Source organism: Anolis carolinensis, unplaced genomic scaffold (genome assembly GCF_035594765.1).
Source record: "Anolis carolinensis isolate JA03-04 unplaced genomic scaffold, rAnoCar3.1.pri scaffold_14, whole genome shotgun sequence".
NCBI classification, from domain to species: Eukaryota; Metazoa; Chordata; class Lepidosauria; order Squamata; family Dactyloidae; genus Anolis; species Anolis carolinensis.
The window spans coordinates 10202627-10222906 of record NW_026943825.1 but is presented as its reverse complement, the minus strand read 5'-3'; the positions used below and the strand labels follow the sequence as shown (position 1 = coordinate 10222906).

The 20280-nt window shown below is 41.3% G+C and overlaps 1 protein-coding gene across 1 annotated transcript in view; it reads left to right on the top strand.

Moving 5' to 3' along the window:
* Positions 1 to 20280, top strand: part of tmod4 (tropomodulin 4) — a 52646-nt gene that overhangs the window by 20573 nt on the left and 11793 nt on the right. Inside the window, exons 4-5 of the mRNA XM_062965086.1 lie at positions 11890 to 12012; positions 19291 to 19380. Coding sequence (XP_062821156.1) covers positions 11890 to 12012; positions 19291 to 19380 — 213 coding nt within the window. The remainder of the gene's footprint in view (positions 1 to 11889; positions 12013 to 19290; positions 19381 to 20280) is intronic.

Here is a 20280-nt window from a genome sequence, read left to right as displayed (position 1 = left end):
ATCGCGGTTCGAACTCCAAGCTCCGTCACTTTTACATGTATGTCAAACAGGGCCTTCTCGGTGCCTGCCCCAAGACTCCATTCTTATTTTTCTCCATGGCTCAAGGGAGGTCTGTTTCACATTGCTTTAATATGTTCATAGAATCCTAGAGTTGGAAGAGACCCCTAAAGGTCATCGAATCCAACTGCATTTTTCCAGCTAGGGAGACTCAATCCGATCCCCCCCCAGCAGGTGGTCAGCCAGCCTGTTATAGAATCGTAGAAATTTAGTTGGAAGGGACCCCCTAAAGGCCACCCAATTTGACTGCATTCTCCCTGGCAGGGAGGCACAATCCGATCCCTCCCAGCAGACAGTCATCCAGCCTATCATGCAATCCTAGAGTCGGAAGAGACCCCCTAAAGGCCATCCAGTCCAACTGCATTCTCCCAGGCAGTGAAACACAATCTGATCCCTCCCAACAGATAATCAGCAGCCTTTCATAGATTCATAGAATCCTAGAGATGGAGGAGACCCCCGAAATGCCATCCATTACGATTGTATTCCTCCAGGCAAAGAGACAATTGTTTAATTGTATTTAAATGCTGGGCATTTGTATGTTTTTAACTGTCTTGTAATTATTTAAATTATCTGGAGCTTCAGATTCCAGCGGAGTCTCCTTCTCTGGAGGTTTTGAAGCAGAGGCTGGATGGCCATCTGTCGGGAGGGCTTTGATCGTGCCTTCCTGCCTGGCAGGAGAAGGTTGGATTGGGTGGTCCATTCCAACTCTATGCCTCTAAGAAATAAAACGGCATCTATCAGGAGGGCTCTGATGGGGCCTTCCAACCTGGCAGAAAAGGGGCTGGACTGGATGACCTCTGGGGGTCCCATCCAACTCTATGAGGAATATTCTCCCCCTTTAAGTCTCCATATTCATGCAGTGCTTCTTGCTGGATAAGATGCGGAATCCCGTCAGTGAAAAGGCTGGGTGTCCAACCCCCTTATTTGATACTGATGTTGATGTAGGGACTCAGGAGTCTCCACTGGAAGTTTGCAAGCAGAGGCTGGATGGCTATCTGCAAGGAGCCCTTTGATTGTGTCTCCCTGCACGGTAGAAGGGGATTGGACACCCAGCCTTTTCACCGACAGGGTTCGGCATCTTATACAGCAAGAAGAACGGCATGAATATGGGGACTTAAGGTGGGAATACTCCTCTCGGACTCTCAAAGCCGGGAAAGGCCAGGCGTCCTGCAAGGAAGGCACGCCAGAGCTGGTGTCGCTTGAAAAATTGTGATGATGATAAGGAGAGACAGGTGGAGCCGCCCAGCAGATGGGAAGATGGGCCCCGTCTCGGGTTTGCCCTTTCGCTCCCCCTGCCTTTCCCACGCTAATTTGTTTCTCTATCTCTATCCTTTGCAAGAGCAAAGGCCACCCAACCCACCTCTATGCTCTGCAGGAAAGGGACCCGAAATCCATGCCTTCCTTCCAACCTTTTGCAACCAGAAAGGATGGCCGAGCATCATCAGGTGGAAAGAGGCACAAAGCAGAAGCGGCCGCTTAGAAAATGTCCTAACCCTGACCAACACTAATAATAATAATAATAATAATAATAATAATATTAATAATAATAATAATAATAATAATACTTTATTTATATACCGCCCTATCTCCCAGATGGAACTCAGGGCAGTTTCCAATGATAAAAACAATACATACATTACATAGCAGCATATTAACACATTATTAAACAAGGTAAAACAACACAATTATATAGAATAAATAACACTTACACAACCTGATCAAGGGGACGGGAACCATAAACCCAATATATTAAAGTATTAAGCAACTACAGTAGAGTCTCACTTATCCAACAAAAACGGGCCAGCAGAACGTTGGATAAGTGAAAATGTTGGATAATAAGGAGAGATTAAGGAAAAGGCTATTAAACGTCAAATTACATTATGATTTTACAAATTAAGCACCAAAAACATCATGTTTTACAACAAATCGACAGAAAAAACAGTTCAGTGCACGGTAACGTTATGTAGTAATTACTGTATTTGCGAATTTAGCACCAAAACATCGCAATATATTGAAGACATTGTCTAAAAAAATATTGGCTACTAACAAATTGACTACAAATAAAGATGGAATTGCATAAAATGAACTTACAGTAACAACACTGTTGGAAATTAAATGCGTAAAAGGTCCTGTCCTTGCTGCCTAGAGAAAAGGCTGTGGATCAGGGTGGGAGGCAGACTGCGTTGGATAATCCAGAACGTTGGATAAGCGAATGTTAGACAAGTGAGACTGTACTGTATAACCATATTGCTAATGCTCAGCATTATAAACCCCGGTGGCACAGCGGATTAAACCGCTCAGCTGCTGAACTTGCTGATCGAAAGGCTGGCATTTCAAATCCAGGGAGTGGGATGAGCTCCTACTGTAAGCCCCAGCTTCTGCCAACCTAGCCGTTCGAAAACATGCAAATGTGAGTAGATCAATAGGTACCGCTTTGGCGGGAAGGTAACGGCACTCCATGCAGTCATGTCGGCCACATGACCTTGGAGGTGTCTATGGACAATGCCAGCTCTTCGGCTTAGAAATGGAGATGAGCACCAACCCCTAGTCGGACACGACTGGACTTAATGTCCAGGGGAAAACAAGTACCTTTACCTTGATGCTCAGCATATCCGCACTGCTTTCTACAGAATCATGGGATTTGTAGTATGGTGAGATGGGGAAGTGAGGGACCTTGCAAAACTACAAATCCCAGGATTCCATCGCTACTACACTTAGGTCCCTCTACACTGCCATATAAAATCCAGAAGATCTACTTAGAACTGAGTTATATGGCAGTGTACACTTATGTAATCCAGTTCAAAGCAGATGTGGATTACAGTAGAGTCCACGGGCCAGCAGAACCTTGGATAACCGAATATGTTGGATAATAAGGAAGGATTAAGGAAAACCCTATTAAACATCAAATTACATTATGATTTTACAAATTAAGCACCAAAACATCATGTTTTACAATAAATTTGTCAGAAAAAGCAATACACAGCAATGTTATGTAGTAATTACTGTATTCACGAATTTAGCACCAAAACATTGCAATGTATTGAAAAGATTGACTACAAAAACATTGACTACTAAAAGGTAGACTGCGTTGGATAATCCAGAATGTTGGATAAGCAAATGTTGAATAAGTGAGATTCTACTGTATCTGTTTTGATCATCTGGGTTATATGACAGTGTAGAAAGGGTCTTAAAGTGGTTCCAAGTAGCTACATCACTGTGGTATGGATGCACTTCCAATTGTTAACCAATAACAACAACAAGAAAACAAAGTGGCTTACAACATATTAAAATCACATTAACAACAATCAGAAAACATCAATAATATAAATATGAGATAAACAGATTAAGAAAAACTACAATATACATTCAAGTTCATGAGGCATCATATGAGTTGCTGGGAGGTCTGTTGGAAACTAGGCAAGTGGGGTTATATCTGTGGAATAATATCCAGGATGGGAGAAAGAACTCTTGTCTGTTGGAGGCAAGTGTGAATGTTGCCACAGGCCTCCTTGCTTAGCATTATATAGCCTTGCAGCTTCAAAGCCTGGCTGCTTCCTGCCTGGGGGAATCCTTTGTTGGGAGGTGTTAGCTGGCCCTGATAATACATCAAGGGAGCCACTGACTGCATAGAGAAGCCAGGCTTTGAAGCTGCAAGGCTATTCAATGCTAATCAAGCTGGCCCATTGCAACATTCACACTTGTCTCAAACACACAAGAGTCCTTTCTCCCACCCTGGACATCATTTCACAGATATATGGTTTCCAACAGACCTCACAACCTCTGAGGATGCCTGCCATAGATGTAGGTGAAACGTCAGTAGAGACTGCTTCTGGAACATGGCCATGTATCCCAAAAAAATAAGAGCTAAATAACATGAGCAAATACAGTAGAGTCTCGCTTATCCAACGTTCTGGATTATCCAACACATTTTTGTTTCAATACATGTGATATTTTCAATACATGTGATAATTCGTAAATAAAGTAATTTCTACTTAGCATTACTACATATCAGGGGTCCCCAAACTAAGGCCCGGGGGCCGGATGCGGCCCTCCGAGGTCATTTACCTGGCCCCCGCCCTCAGTTTTATAATATAATATATACATATAATGTTGATAATAATATTATAATGTAATACAATATAACACGAATAATAATACCATATAATAATAATTATATATTCTATATTACATATAATATTACTAATAATATTACAGTATAGTGGTATAGTTCAATATAGTAATATATAATGCTAATATTGTACTATGCTAATAATATAATATATTGCATGTACATATAATTTGTAAGCCACTCTGAGTCCCCTTTGGGGTGGGAAGGGTGTGATACAAATGTAGTAAATAAATGCAGTAAATAAATAATAAATAAATTTTAGACTTAGGCTCACCCAAAGTCTGAAATGACTTGAAGGCACACAACAACAACAACAACAACCCTAATTAACTTGACTATCTCATTGGCCAGAAGCAGGACCACACATCCCATTGAAATCCTGATAAATGTATGTTGGTTAAAATGGTTTTTATTTTTAAATATTGTATTGTTCTTTCATTGTTGTTGTTGTTTTTGCACTACAAATAAGACATATGCAGTGTGCATCGGAATTTATTTGTATTTTTTTCAAATGATAATCCGGCCCCTCAACAGTCTGAAGGATTGTGAACCGGCCCTCGGCTTAAAAAGTTTGAGGACCCCTGCTACATATTGAACTACCTTTTCTGTAAAATTTGTTGTATAACATGATGTTTTGGTGCTTAATTTGTAAAATCATAGCCTAATTTGATGTTCAATAGGCTTTTTCTTAATCCCTCCTTATTATCCAACATATTCGCTTATGCAACGTTCTGCCAGCCCGTTTACGTTGGATAAGTGAGACTCTACTGTATTGTTGGACGGAGGGCCGTCTACATTGCACAATTATTGCAATTTAGGCACGACGTAAAATGGCTATTGCTCAACTCAATGCAATAGAAACCTGGGATATGTTGTTTCACAAGGCCTCACCGAAGCTCTTTAATTTTTGACGGAAGAGAATTAACAGAATCATAGCGTTGGAAGAGACCTCCAAAGGCCATCTAGTCCAACCCCCTTCTGCCATGCAGGGAAAGTACAATCAAAACACCCCCAACTGATGGCCATCCATCCTCTATTTAAAAGCCTCCAAGGAAGAAGGAGCTTTGTTGGAGGAAGCTTCCTTGGACCTATCTGAAGCTGCCCATCGCTCCTGGCATAAGAAAGGGTGGCAATGAATGGCACACCCAGAAATGAGTCCAGCGTGTTTATTTGCTCTTGCAAAACTGAACACCATCCTCTTTGGGATTGCAACCTGATGGCTCCATTTCACGCCTTAAGTTCGGAGCCTCGGCGAGGAAGTTGCGCCGATGTATTAATAGCAAAGCGGCCAGATGCCTGTTTGTGCACGGAGGGTGCAAGAGGTGCCATGTGTTAAAATTGGAATTGCGGAACGGCGTGAACTCCTCTGACCTGATTTGATTTGGCCCAATCGAGAGGAGAAATGGAGATGGGTTTCTTTTTCCCCGGGAAGGGCACAGTATAATGACTAAATCTCCGTGGGAAGAAGGGACACGCATTGGGCCGGATCGAGGTGACGATGCGACAATTGGTCCTAATGACCATGCGCGGTCTCTTTTACGCTCTGCAGTTAGTATTAATACTCAATTAAAATCCATCAATGCTCAAATCCCATCACACTGAATGGCTTGATCCTGGACTTTGTGCCTTTCACTCAAAATATAGTAATTCCAGAGGCAGAAATAACACAGGAAGACTAGGGATAGGTTTGTACCCCACAGCAAAAAATACTGCAGGGATGTTGATATTCTGCAATCAGGCACACAATGACAATAATAATAATAATATCCAGAGCACAATCCCATTCTTTCTTGGCTCAAAATGTATTACCATATATACTCGAAGATAAGCCAATAACACGGCAAGACTAGGGATAGGTTTGGACTCCGCAGCAAAGAATACTGCAGGGATGTTGGTATTCTGCAAGCAGGCATGCAGTAACAAAAATAATAATACTTAAAGCACAATTCCATTCTTTCTTGGCTCAAAATGTATTACCATATATATCTGAAGATAAGCTGAGTTTTTCTGCCCTTTTTATGAGCTGAAAAAGCCTTCCTTGGCTTATAATGAGGTCAAGCTAGGCTGCGGAGCCTTGGGGGCCATTGCTTGCAATACGGTATATGATATATTTTTCTCCCTTATCAGTATGTTTACTTTTCCAAAGCCTCCCTTCCTCTTAACCAAGGGAATGTTTTGAAAAGAGACAGAAGCCCTTGCAAGTCAGCAAATATATATATATACACACACACACACCCATTAATCTTATAAAAGCATTTGCCTCTGAAAGATTTCCATGTACCTGTATATCTGTATCTATATGTACACATTATTTTTATATATGAATTTTTGCCTCACATCTTTGCAGATCCTATAAAGAGATAATTATCCATATACAGAGAGATGTCTAGATAGATATATATGAATATAGATATATAGGGCTTGCAAATATTGCAGGGGAAATGCACACACAAATATATAGAGACATGTCTAACTAGATATGAATACAAATATATAGGGCTTGCAAATATTGTCGGGGAAATGCACACACACACACATATAAAGAGAGAGATGTCTAGATAGATATAAACATAGATATATGAGGTTTGCAAATATTGCAGGAGGGAAATGCACATACAGTGGATTATCCAATACATTTTTGTAGTCAATGTTATCAATATATCGTGACATTTTGATGCTAAATTCATAAATACAGTAATTACAACATAACATTACTGCGTATTGAACTACTTTTTCTGTCAAATTTGTTGTATAACATGATGTTTTGGTGCTTAATTTGTAAAATCATAACCTAATTTGATGTTTAATAGGCTTTTCCTTAATCCCTCCTTATTATCCAAGATATTCGCTTATCCAAGGTTCTGTCAGCCCGTTTAGCTTGGATAAGTGAGACTCTACTGTATATATATATATAAATAGAGGATTTACAAATGTTTCAAGGGGAAATACATATGCGAAATTAGTATATATATAATGATAGATCTATATTTATATTTTATGGTGATATATTTTAATTTTTTGTTCTACTGAGCTTCGGCCCCATGTAAGCCACCCCGAGTCCCTTTGGGGAGATGGGGCGAGATATAAGAATAAAGTTGTTATTATTATTATTATTATTATTATTAGTAAGCTCTGCATTGTTTATATAGGCATTGAATGTTTGCCTATTACTATGTTGGAAGCTGGCCTGAGTCCCCATGGGGAAATAGATAGGGAGGGACACAAATGAAGTATTATTATTATTATTATTATTATTATTATTATTATTATTATTAAGTTAATACCATATTGTCTTTATTGACTCTACTTTTCCACTTACAGAGCTAGTTTACCGTTTTTCTTTGAAATATGGTAAATATTCACAAACATTTAACCTACTGATGCCTCAATTAATGTAATTTTATTGGTATCTATTTTTATTTTGAAATTGACCCATAGCTGCTGCATTTCCCATCCTCGGCTTATACTTGAGTCAGTTAGTTTTCCCAGTTTTTTTGTGGTAAAATTAGGTGCCTCGATTTATATTCGGGGCGGCTTATACTCCAATATAAATGGTACCTTAGTGTTGCTTTAACACAACATGGGAGATCTGTGTTTCCCTTGCCCTTGGTTATTGGTGGGAATGTATGAGCGGTTAGACTCAAAAATACCCCTCTCTTGCGGTAATTCCACCAAAAATATAGCAGAGTGTCAGAAGCACACTTCACAACCAGCAGAAACTTACGTGTGGTAAGCTGAGACAAGCTTCTGTTGCATAGGATGGCACAGGACAGCAGAACCAAAAATATAAGTTCAAAAGTATATAGGAAAGTTCTTGGAAGTAACTACTGTATATACCAAGTATAAGCCGAGTTTTTCAGTCCTTTTTTAGGACTGAAAAAGCCACCCTCGGCTTATATTCAGGTCAGCTTATACTCGGGTATATACGTACATTTTTTTCTCTATTATGAATGTTATTATTCCATTTATTATTTGACTCGATGTATTATTATTATTACATTTATTATTTCACTCTATTATTGTTACTATTACATCTATTATTTTACTCTATTATTGTCTTGATTATTACATTTATTACTTTATATTATTATTATTATTATTATTATTATTATTATTATTATTATTATTACATTTATTATTTTAGTGTATTTATTACTATTGGATGTACATAGAATCATAGAATCATAGAATAGTAGAGTTGGAAGAGACCTCATGGGCCATCTAGTCCAACCCCCTGCCAAGAAGCAGGAAATCGCATTCAAAGCACCCCCGACAGATGGCCATCCAGCCTCTGTTTAAAAGCCTCCAAAGAAGGAGCCTCCACCACAGTCCGGGGGAGAGAGTTCCACTGCCGAACAGCCCTCACTGTGAGGAAGTTCTTCCTAATGTTCAGGTGGAATCTCCTTTCCTGTAGTTTGAAGCCATTGTTCCGTGTCCTAGTCTGCAGGGCAGCAGAAAACAAGCTTGCTCCCTCCTCCCTATGACTTCCCTTCATGTATTTGTACATGGCTATCATGTCTCCTCTCAGCCTTCTCTTCTGCAGGCTAAACATGCCCAGCTCTTTAAGCCGCTCCTCATAGGGCTTGTTCTCCAGACCCTTAATCATTTTAGTCGCCCTCCTCTGGACGCTTTCCAGCTTGTCAACATCTCCCTTCAACTGTGGTGCCCAAAATTGGACACAGTGTGATTCCAGGTGTGGTCTGACCAAGGCAGAGTAGAGGGGGAGCATAACTTCCCTGGATCTAGACGCTATTCCCCTATTGATGCAGGCCAGAATCCCATTGGCTTTTTTAGCAGCCGCATCACATTGCTGGCTCATGTTTAACTTGTTGTCCACAAGGACTCCAAGATCTTTTTCACATGTACTGCTGTCTAGCCAGGTGTCCCCCATTCTGTATCTTCGATTTCCATTTTTTCTGCCGAAGTGAAGTATCTTGCATTTGTCCCTGTTGAACTTCATTTTGTTAGTTTCGGCCCATCTCTCTAGTCTGTCAAGATCGTTTTGAATTCTGCTCCTGTCTTCTGGAGTGTTAGCTATCCCTCCCAGTTTGGTGTCATCTGCAAACTTGATGATCGTGCCTTCTAACCCTTTGTCTAAGTCATTAATAAAGATGTTGAACATGTACATTGAAGGTTAAAATAATGATTTAATCGGAGTTGGACAGTCTCATCTTCGATGACAGTTTTATGTACATATTCAAAAACATTTAACCTACTGATGCCTCAATTAATGTCATTTTATTGGTATCTATTTTTATTTCTGAAATTTACCACCCTCGGCTTGTACTGGAGTCAATGTTTTCCCAGTTTTTTTGTGGTAAAATGAGGTGTCTCGGCTTATATTTGGGTCGGCTTATACTCAAGTATATACGGGTATGTGTTTTCTGATTATCTTTGGCGACCCCCAGAAACTTTTGAAATTTACCAGTAGCTGCTGCATTTCCCACCCTCGGCTTAAACTCGAGTCAATAGGTTTTCCCATTCTTTTGTGGTAAAATTAGGTGCCTCGGCTTATATTTGGGTCGGCTTATATTCGAGTATATATGGTAACATTCCAAATCTCCTATTCTAAGGAAGGCAAAAGGTAAAGATATCAGAAAAATATGCATGCAGCTACATCTTACCTGGAGAATGGCAGGATGCTTCCTTACAGGAAGAGACAAAAGGCAGAAGAGAAGGAAAATGGAGGCCGACCTTGTGGTCAAAGCCTAGGCCCAAACAAGATGGCGACAGGGAGAAAGTTCCCTCACGCCTCAAAGAGATTCCATTGCTACATCAACAAATGGGAGAGGAGATAGTAGGAAACAGGAAGAGAGGAGTAGAGACAGAATGGCCCTTCTAGGAAGGCATGCATAGGAACAGAGAAAGGAATCCCTGGGTTGTTGTGTGTTTTCCGGCCTGTCTGGCCATGTTCCAGAAGCATTCTCTCCTGACGTTTCGCCCACATCTATGGCAGGCATCCTCAGAGGACTGCTTAGTTTCTCCATACCTCACAACCTCTGAGGATGCCTGCCATAGATGTGGGCGAAACGTCAGGAGAGAATACTTCTAGAACATGGCCATACATACAACCCAGGCTTTCCATTCTTTCTTTCTTGCTGTTTCTTTATTTTATTTGGAAGGTTTTTCATTTACTGCAGAGACTCCACAAAGGAGAGACTTCAACTCAAAACAAGTGTTATCTCATCTTTGACTGGATCCATCCACCAAGAATGGAATCTTCCCCTCCTTTCTTGTTGTTTTCTATTGTATTTGGAAGGTTTTCCCATACTTTGGTGTTCAGTCATTAATCAGAACTAATCCCTGTAACCAGGCTGTCAGTCAAGGGACAGCCATGAAGGAAAAGGATACGATTCCCAAGTGTAAGATGTGGCAGCATCCATGACCCAATAATCGGAATAATCCATGCCATTGTGTTTTGGGCAATGTAAATTGCTGACTGTTGTAAACTGCCCTGAGTCCCTACGGGTGAGAAAAGCGGGGTAAAAGTGATGTAAATAATAAATAAAACCTGCACACATGGATAGATGTGTGTTTGAGACAAGTGTGAATGTTGCAGATGTGCAGCTTGATTAGCATTGAATGGCATTGCAGATTCAAAGCCTGGCTCCTTCTTGCCTGAGGGAATCCTTTGTTGGGAGGTGTTAGCTGGCTCTGATTGCAGACTAGCTCAACCAGAGAAGTCAGCCATAGCAGAGCACTTCAGGAGCCAACCTGGACGCAGCAGATTGCAGTAGAGTCTCACTTATCCAAGCTAAACGGGCTGGCAGAACCTTGGATAAGCGAATATATTGGATAATAAGGAGGGATTAAGGAAAAGCCTATTAAACATCAAATTAGGCTATGTTTTTACAAATTAAGCACCAAAACATCATGTCATACAACAAATTTGACAGAAAAAGTAATTCAATATGCAGTAATGTTATGTTGTAATTACTGTATTTATGAATTTAGCACCAAAGTATCACGATATATTGAAAACATTGACTACAAAAATGGCTTGGATAATCCAGAAGCTTGGATAAGCGAGTCTTGGATAAGTGAGACTCTACTGTATTTGAGAACACAGAAATGCTGGACCACTCTCACAACCACCATGTCAGACGACACAGAGAAGCTATTGAAATCCACAAGCATGTGGACAATTTCAACAGAAAGGAGGAAACCATGAAAATGAACAAAATCTGGCTACCAGTATTTAAAAAACTCTAATATCAGGGCAGTAAATAAAAAACAACAGAGAAATTCCAGATAGGAAACAATCAGGGCCAGCTAACGCCTCCCAACAAAGGATTCCCCCAGGCAGGAAGCAGCCAGGCTTTGAAGCCATTCAATGCTAATCAAGGTGGCCAATGGCAACATTCACACTTGCCTCAAACAAACAAGAGTTTTTTTCTCCCATCCTGGACATTATTCTACAGGTATATAAACCTCACTTGCCTAGTTTCCAAAAGACCTCACAACCTCTGAGGATGCCTGCCATAGATGTGGGCGAAACATCAGGAGAGAATGCTTCTGGAACTTGGACATACAGCCTGGAAAACTCACAGCAACCCAGTGATTCCGGCCATTGACAACACATTGGATGCTGCATTTGGAGGCTCTAGAGATGCTTAGAGAGAACACGTCTGGAGAGGTTTGTATGATGCTAATTGGAGGTTTGTTTTTGTGTTTCCCTCCCCGTGTTGTCTTTGCGATTCCAGGGAAGCCTTTCATTCCAAAGAACCCAACAAGAGAAATCCCCAAAGAAGAGCAGATCACCCTGGAACCCGAACTGGAAGAAGCTCTCAAGAATGCCACTGACGCGGAAATGTGCGACATTGCAGGTAAAAGGGAGCGTTTGGGGGAGACCCAAATATAAGCCGAGGCACCTAATTTTACCACAAAAAACTGGGAAGACATTGACTCCAGTATAAGCCACGGGTGGTAAATTTTAGAAATAAAAATAGACACCAATAAAATTACATTAATTGAGGCATCGGTAGGTTAAATGTTTTTGAATATTTACATAAAGCTCAAATTTAAGATAAGACTGTCCAACTCTGATCAAATCATTATTCTCATCTTCTTCAATGTAAATGTGCTTATGTATCCTTTTAATAATAATAGAGTAAAATAATACATGCAATAATAATAATAATAATAATAATAATTACAGGAATATAATACAAGTAATAATAAATAGAGTAAAATAATACATGCCATAATAATAACAATAATAAGATCAGAGTGAAATAATAAATGTATTAATAATAATAATAATAATAAAGTAAAATAAATGTAATAATAGCAACAATAAAAGAGAAAAATAATAAATGTAATAATACCAATAATAATAGAGAAAAATAATAAATGTACCATATATTCTCGAGTATAAGCGGACCCAAATATAAGCCAACCAGGACCCTCACCTGAGTATAAGCCAAGGAGAGCTTTTTCCATCTTAAATAAAGGGCTGAAAAACTAGGCTTATACTCGAGTATATACAGTAACTGGCTGTTCCCATCAGACCTGTTGGGGGGAAAGATTTGTACCCACCTCTTCCCCCCCCCCCCTTCCCCTTATGGATGCCCCACCAATTTTTATTGCTCTGGCAGCTCCCTGGCAGGTGTAACGCGATCGGGGCGAAGGCAGCCTGAGGTTTCTGATTTTAGTCTGAGCTTGGCACCCGACCAGGGGCCGCCCTCCCTGCGAGGTGCTGAGCTTTGGGAATCAGAGCTGGATGCGGCCTGGATAGGCCAAGAGGAGAGGAGGCTCCCTGCCGTCCTATTGGCTCAGTTCTGTGGAATCCTGAAAGTTGGGAGTTTGGGCCTTTTTTTGCCAGTGCTTCACCAAACTACAACTTCCTGGGTTTCATAGCATTGAGCCATGGCACTCAAAGTGGGGGCAAACTGCATTAAGATGCACCCAAGGATATGATTTTTGATCTTCGGCCCAGCTCCTTGCAGATGCATGAGAAACCAAGATCAAGAATATTGCAAAAGAAAGAACACTTACCATATATACTCAAAGATAAGCTGAGTTTTTCAGCCCTTTTTTGAGCTGAAAAAGCCTCCCTCAGCTCATAATGGGGTTAAGGTCAAGCTGGTATGGAGCTTGGAGGCCATTGCTTGTAATTTATGATATATTTCTCTCTTACCCTCCCTTATCAGTATGTTTTCTTTTCCAAAGCCTCCCTCGTTCTTAACAAAGGGAATGTTTTGAAAAGGAAAAGATGCCCTTGCAAGTCAGGAAGAAGAAAAAAATATATCCACTAGCTTTGCCCGGCATATGCTTTCAGAGTGTTGCTCTTTATTTACCGTCCTGATTTTAGAGATTATATTGTTCTGTATTATTATATCACAGTAATTATTACATATTATATTGAATGTTTGCCTAATATGTGTAATGTGATCCTCCCTGAGTCCCCTTCGGGGTGAGAAGGGCGGAATATAAATGATGTAAATAAATAAAATAAATAAATATTATATTTATAATCTTATATTATCTTCTTAGAACTTGATTATATGAGGCCCTTTCTTCACAGCTGTATAAAATGCACACTGAAGTGGATTATATGGCAGTGTGGACTCAAGATAATCCAGTTCAAAGTAGATAATATAAGATTCTAAATGGGTTATACAGCTGTGTGGAAGGGCCTTGAGTCTACACTGCCATATAATCCAGTTAAAACATGATAATCTGTATTTTATAGGCAGTGTGGAAGAGGCCTAAGTGAGGCCTAACTCTGCCTGTCCCCTGGGCTGAGTGGGTTGCTAGGAGACCAAGTGGGCAGAGATTAGCCTTCTAACTGGCAGCAATTGGATAAAAACAATTATTCCTCTCCCTCTAATTAAGACTTTATATTTATTTTCTTTTTGTTGTATGAACGTAGAGGCATGGATGAGGGGTTGTGCTGCCAAGTTTAGTGTTTCTGGGATGTGTAGTTTTGTTGTTTTGTCCTAGGCCGAAATTTCATTACCCTTTTATATATATAGATTAATCTTGTAAAAACGTTTTCCCCTGAAATATATGTTAATCTCTCCTACAGTTATATAGGCATTTCCCTTTGCAAGCTTTTGCAATCCATATGTGTGTGTATGTATATATTATAATACTAGCTGTGCCTGGCCACGCGTTGCTGTGGTGTTGTCCTAAGTGGGTTTTTGGTTTGTGGAGGCAAGTATGAATGTTGTAATTAGTCACCTTGATTAGCATTGAATGGGCTTGCAGCTTCAAAGCGTGGTTGTTTCCTCCCTGGGGGAATCCTTTGTTGGGAGGTGTTAGCTGGCTCTGGTTGTTTCCTGTCTGGAATACCTTTATTTTCAGAGTGTTGTCCAGATTGCAGTTTTTTTAATGCTGGCTGCCAGGTTTTGTTCATTTTGATGGTTCCCAGGAACCCAATAATAATAATAATTGACAACAACAACAACAACAACAACAACAACAACAACAACTTTGAGGGGGAATCCTTTGTTAGGAGGTGTTAGTTGGCTCTGGTTGTTTCCTGTCTGGAATATGCCTAGTTGTTCTCAGCGACACGTTGGTGTGGCATAGTCTGTTGTTCTGGAAAATATTGTAATAGGAAGCAGCCTGTGTTTGAAGCTGAAAGACTGTTCAGTGCTATTAAAGGTGGGCAAGGGAGGATCCCCGTAGGTAGAAAGGAGCCATGCAAGTGGGGTTTATGTATCTGTGGAATAATGCCCAGGGTGAGAGAAGGAACTCTTGTCTGCCTGATTTTTGATGGAAAGACATAGATTGGATGATTATGTCTTTTGTGGCCAAATTTGGTGTGATTTGGTCTAGTGGTTTTGTTGTTTACTCCATGGGAATTACGCACATTGTATTTATATGTATCATAGAATCATAGAATCATAGAATAGTAGAGTTGGAAGAGACCACATGGGCCATCTAGTCCAACCCCCCGCTAAGAAGCAGGAAATCGCATTCAAAGCACCCCCGACAGATGGCCATCCAGCCTCTGCTTAAAAGCCTCCAAGGAAGGAGCCTCCACCACGGCCCCGGGGAGAGAGTTCCACTGTCGAACAGCTCTCACAGTGAGGAAGTTCTTCCTGATGTTCAGGTGGAATCTCCTTTCCTGTAGTTTGAAGCCATTGTTCCGTGTCCTAGTCTGCAGGGCAGCAGAAAACAAGCTTGCTCCCTCCTCCCTATGACTTCCCTTCATGTATTTGTACATGGCTATCATGTCTCCTCTCAGCCTTCTCTTCTGCAGGCTAAACATGCCCAGCTCTTTAAGCCGCTCCTCATAGGGCTTGTTCTCCAGACCCTTAATCATTTTAGTCGCCCTCCTCTGGACGCTTTCCAGCTTGTCAACATCTCCCTTCAACTGTGGTGCCCAAAATTGGACACAGTATTCCAGGTGTGGTCTGACCAAGGCAGAGTAGAGGGGGAGCATGACTTCCCTGGATCTAGACGCTATTCCCCTATTGATGCAGGCCAGAATCCCATTGGCTTTTTTAGCAGCCGCATCACATTGTTGGCTCATGTTTAACTTGTTGTCCACAAGGACTCCAAGGTCTTTTTCGCACACACTGCTGTCAAGCCAGGCGTCCCCCATTCTGTATCTTTGATTTCCATTTTTTCTGCCGAAGTGAAGTATCTTGCATTTGTCCCTGTTGAACTTCATTTTGTTAGTTTTGGCCCATCTCTCTAGTCTGTCAAGATCGTTTTGAATTCTGCTCCTGTCTTCTGGAGTGTTAGCTATCCCTCCCAGTTTTGTGTCGTCTGCAAACTTGATGATCGTGCCTTCTAACCCTTCGTCTAAGTCGTTAATAAAGATGTTGAACAGAACCGGGCCCAGGACGGAGCCCTGCGGCACTCCACTTGTCACTTCTTTCCATGATGAAGACGACGCATTGGTGAGCATCCTTTGGGTTCGTTCGCTTAGCCAATTACAGATCCACCTCACCGTAGTTTTGTCTAGCCCACATTTTACTAGTTTGTTTGCCAGAAGGTCATGGGGGACTTTGTCGAAGGCCTTACTGAAATCCAGGTACGCTACATCCACAGCATTCCCTGTATCGACCCAACTCGTAACTCTATCGAAAAAAGAGATCAGATTAGTCTGGCATGACTTGTTTTTGGTAAATCCGTGTTGACTATTAGCAATGACCGCATTTGTTTCTAAGTGTTCGCAGACCACTTCCTTAATGATCTTTTCCAGAATTTTGCCTGGTATTGATGTGAGGCTGACCGGACGGTAATTGTTTGGGTCGTTCTTTTTTCCCTTCTTGAAGATAGGGACCACATTCGCCCTCCTCCAATCTGCTGGGACTTCTCCCGTTCTCCAAGAACTCTCGAAGATAATTGCCAGTGGTTCTGAAATAACTTCCGCTAGTTCCTTCAGTACTCTTGGGTGTAGCTGATCTGGCCCTGGGGACTTGAATTCGTTTAGAGAGCCCAAGTGTTCCTGGACAACTTGTTTCCCTATTTGGGGTTGGATTTCCCCCAATCCTTCGTCCATTCCGTGTTGCTGAGGTTGAAGATGGCTTTCTTTTTCTGAGAAGACCGAGGCAAAGAAGGCATTAAGTAGTTCTGCCTTTTCCCTGTCCCCTGTCGCCATCACCCCATCTTCTCCTTGCAATGGCCCTATCGCCTCCTTTTTCTTCCTTTTTCTACCAACGTAAGCAAAAAAGCCTTTTTTGTTGTTTTTTATGTCCCTGGCAAGCCTGAGCTCATTTTGCGCTTTAGCCTTGCGAACCTTTTCCCTACAGGTGTTGGCTATACGTTTGAATTCTTCTTTGGTGATTTCTCCCCTTTTCCACTTCTTGTGCATGTCACTTTTGAGCTTTAGCTCAGTTAGAAGTTCTTTGGACATCCATTCTGGCTTCTTTGCACTTGTCTTATTTTTCTTCTTTGTTGGCACTGTTTGCATTTGCGCCTTGAGTATTTCACTTTTGAAAAACTCCCATCCATCCTTAACTCCCTTGTTTTTTAATATCGGCGTCCATGGAATGCCGCTCAGTAATTCCTTCATTTTTTGGAAGTCAGCTCTCTTAAAGTCCAGAATGCATGTTTGACTTGTCTTAGTTTCAGCATTCCTTTGTATTGCAAACTGCAGGAGCACATGGTCACTTGCCCCTAAGGATCCAACCACTTCAACTGTATTGATCAGGTCTTCCACATTTGTTAAGATTAGATCAAGAGTTGCTGATCCCCTTGTTGCCTCTTCTACCTTCTGGACCATAAAATTATCTGCAAGGCAAGTGAGGAATTTGTTGGACTTTGTACTCTTGGCTGAGTTTGTTTTCCAGCAGATATCGGGATAATTGAAATCGCCCATGACTACTATATCTCTTCTTTGTGCCTGTTTGGTCAGCTGTTGACAGAAGGCTTCATCAAGTCCTTCATCCTGACTCGGAGGTCTGTAGTAGACACCCACGACAAGATCTTTTTGAGTCCCGGTTCCCTTGATTCTTATCCAGATGCTTTCAAGCTGGTTTCCCGGATTACAGTCTTGCATTTCTTCTGCAACGTAACTGTTTTTGACATATAAAGCTACTCCCCCTCCTCTCCCCTTTGTTCTATTTCTGTGAAAGAGGTTATAGCCCTCAATGGTTAAATTCCAGTGATGGGAGTCATCCCACCAGGTTTCAGTGATGCCTATGACATCGTATGTGTGGTGCTGTGCTAGGAGTTGGAGTTCATCTTGCTTATTTCCCATGCTCTGAGCATTAGTGTAAAGACATGTAAGCCCCTGTGACCTCCCCTCGAACTGTTTATTTGGGATTATTGTGCTCTCTGTACTTGGTCTTTGCTGTGTTTGTGCAGCCCTCCGTTTAGTCTTTTGGCGGTTCCCTGTGGTCGTGGGTAATATAGTGTTCGCCAGGCTGTTGTTCCCCTCCCCCAGTGGATCTAGTTTAAAGTGCGCCTGATGAGGTTTGTGAGTCTGTGTGCAAAAAGATGTTTTCCTACTTGTGTGAGATGCACCCCATCGCTTGCCAGTAGTCCATCCTCTTGGAAGAGTAGACCATGGTCAAGGAAGCCAAAATGCTCCTCTTGACACCATTTTCTGAGCCAGTTATTGACCTGTACTATTTTTCCAGCCCTTGTAGAGCCGTGTCCTACAACAGGGAGGAGGGATGAAAAGATCACATGTACATTATACAGTTTTAGCTTTGTTCCCAGAGCTCGAAAATCATTTGTGATCTTTTGAAAAGTATGCCTAGCGGTGTCATTGGTACCTACATGAATCAACATAAGGTGGGGAGGGTGATGGGGCTTTAGGAGCCTGCTGAGCCTCTGAGTGATATGGTGTATTTTTGCCCCCAGGAGGCAGCATGTTTCTCGAGCCATCCCATCCAGTCTGGAAATGATGGCTTCCGTTCCTCTAAGGAGGGAGTCACCTACTACCAAGACCTGTTTCCTTTGAGGATTGACAGGGTCCCTTTTGTGCAAGACAGTGTGTATGTCCCCTGAAGAGTGTTCCTGTTGAAGTTCCTGTTGAAGTATTTTTTCAGGGGAAATGCATGCACACACACATATATAGAACGAGATGTCTAGATAGATATAAACATAGATATACAGGGCTTGCAAATATTGCAGCAGGGAAATATATATAGAGAGAGAGGATTTACAAACATTTCAGGGGAAAATGCATATGTGAAATTAGCATATATAATTATAGATCTATATCTAGCTCTGCATTGTTTATATAGGCATTGAATGTTTGCTTGTTACTTTTGGAAGCCGGCCTGAGTCCCCATGGGTAGATAAGGTGGGATACAATGGAGTTTTCTTCTTCTTCTTCTTATTATTATTATTATTATTATTATTATTATAAAGTTATTGTTGATACCATATTGTTTTTGTTGACCCTCCTTTTCTACTTCCAGAGCTAGTTTACTGTTTTTCTTTGAAATATGGTAAATATTCAAAAGCATTTAACCTACGGATGCTGCAATAAAATTTTATTGGGATATATTTTTATTTTGAAATTGACCAGTAGCTGCTGCATTTCTCACCTTCGGCTTATACTCGAGTCAATGAGTTTCCCAGTTTTTTTGTGGTAAAATTACGTGCCTCGGCTTATATTAGGGTCGGCTTATACTTGCATATATGCGGTATGTTGTTTTTGTAACCTCTTCCATCCCTTTGCCTTGCAGCCATCCTGGGCATGTATACCCTCATGAGCAACAAGCAGTACTACGATGCCATTTGCAGTGGCAACATCACAAACACAGAAGGCATCAACAGTGAGTGCGCTCCTGCTTTCTCTTCTATGAAATATTCCAAGAGTCTAGTTCTCGTGATATATAGAATTCGAGAAGTGGGAGGGATCCCAAAGGTCATCTAGTCCAACCCAACTTCCATAACTAAATGCCTCCCGACAGATGGTCATCTTATTTTCAGGGGATGTCTTATTTTCTGGGAAACAGAGTATTTGATGTTCTTAGGAACCAAAATCCCTCCAGTATCTTCTGCTGGTTATGGGGGTTCTATGTGGGAAGTTTGGCCCAATTCTATTGTTGGTCAGGTTCAAGGAGCTCTTTGATTGTAGGTGAACTATAAATCCCAACAACTACAACTCCCAAATGTCAAGGTCTATTTTCCCAAAACTCCACCAGTGTTCACATTTGGGCATATTAAGTATTCATGCCAAGTTTGGTCCAGATCCATAATTGTTTGGAGTCCACACTGCTCTCTGAATATAGGTGAACTACAACTCCTAAACCTAAGGTCAATGCCCCCCAAACCCTTCCAACATTATTTTCTGTTGGTCATGGGAGTTCTGTATACCAAGTGTGGTTTAATTCCGTCGCTGGTGGAGTTCAAAATGCTTTTTGAAGGCAGGTGAACTATAAATCCCAGCAACTACAACTCCCAATTGTCAAGGTCTATTTGCCCCAAACTCCATCAGTGTTCACATTTGGGCATATTGAGTATTGGTGCCAAGTTTGGTCCAGATCCATCATTGTTTGGAGTCCACAGTGCTCTCTGAATACAGGTGAACTACAATTCCCAAGCTCAAGGTTAATGCACACCAAACTCTTCCAACAGGACTTTCTGTTGGTCATGGGAGTTCTGTGTGCCAAGTATGGTCCAATCCTATCATTGGTGGAGTTCAGAATGCTCTTTGGTGGCAGGTGAACTAT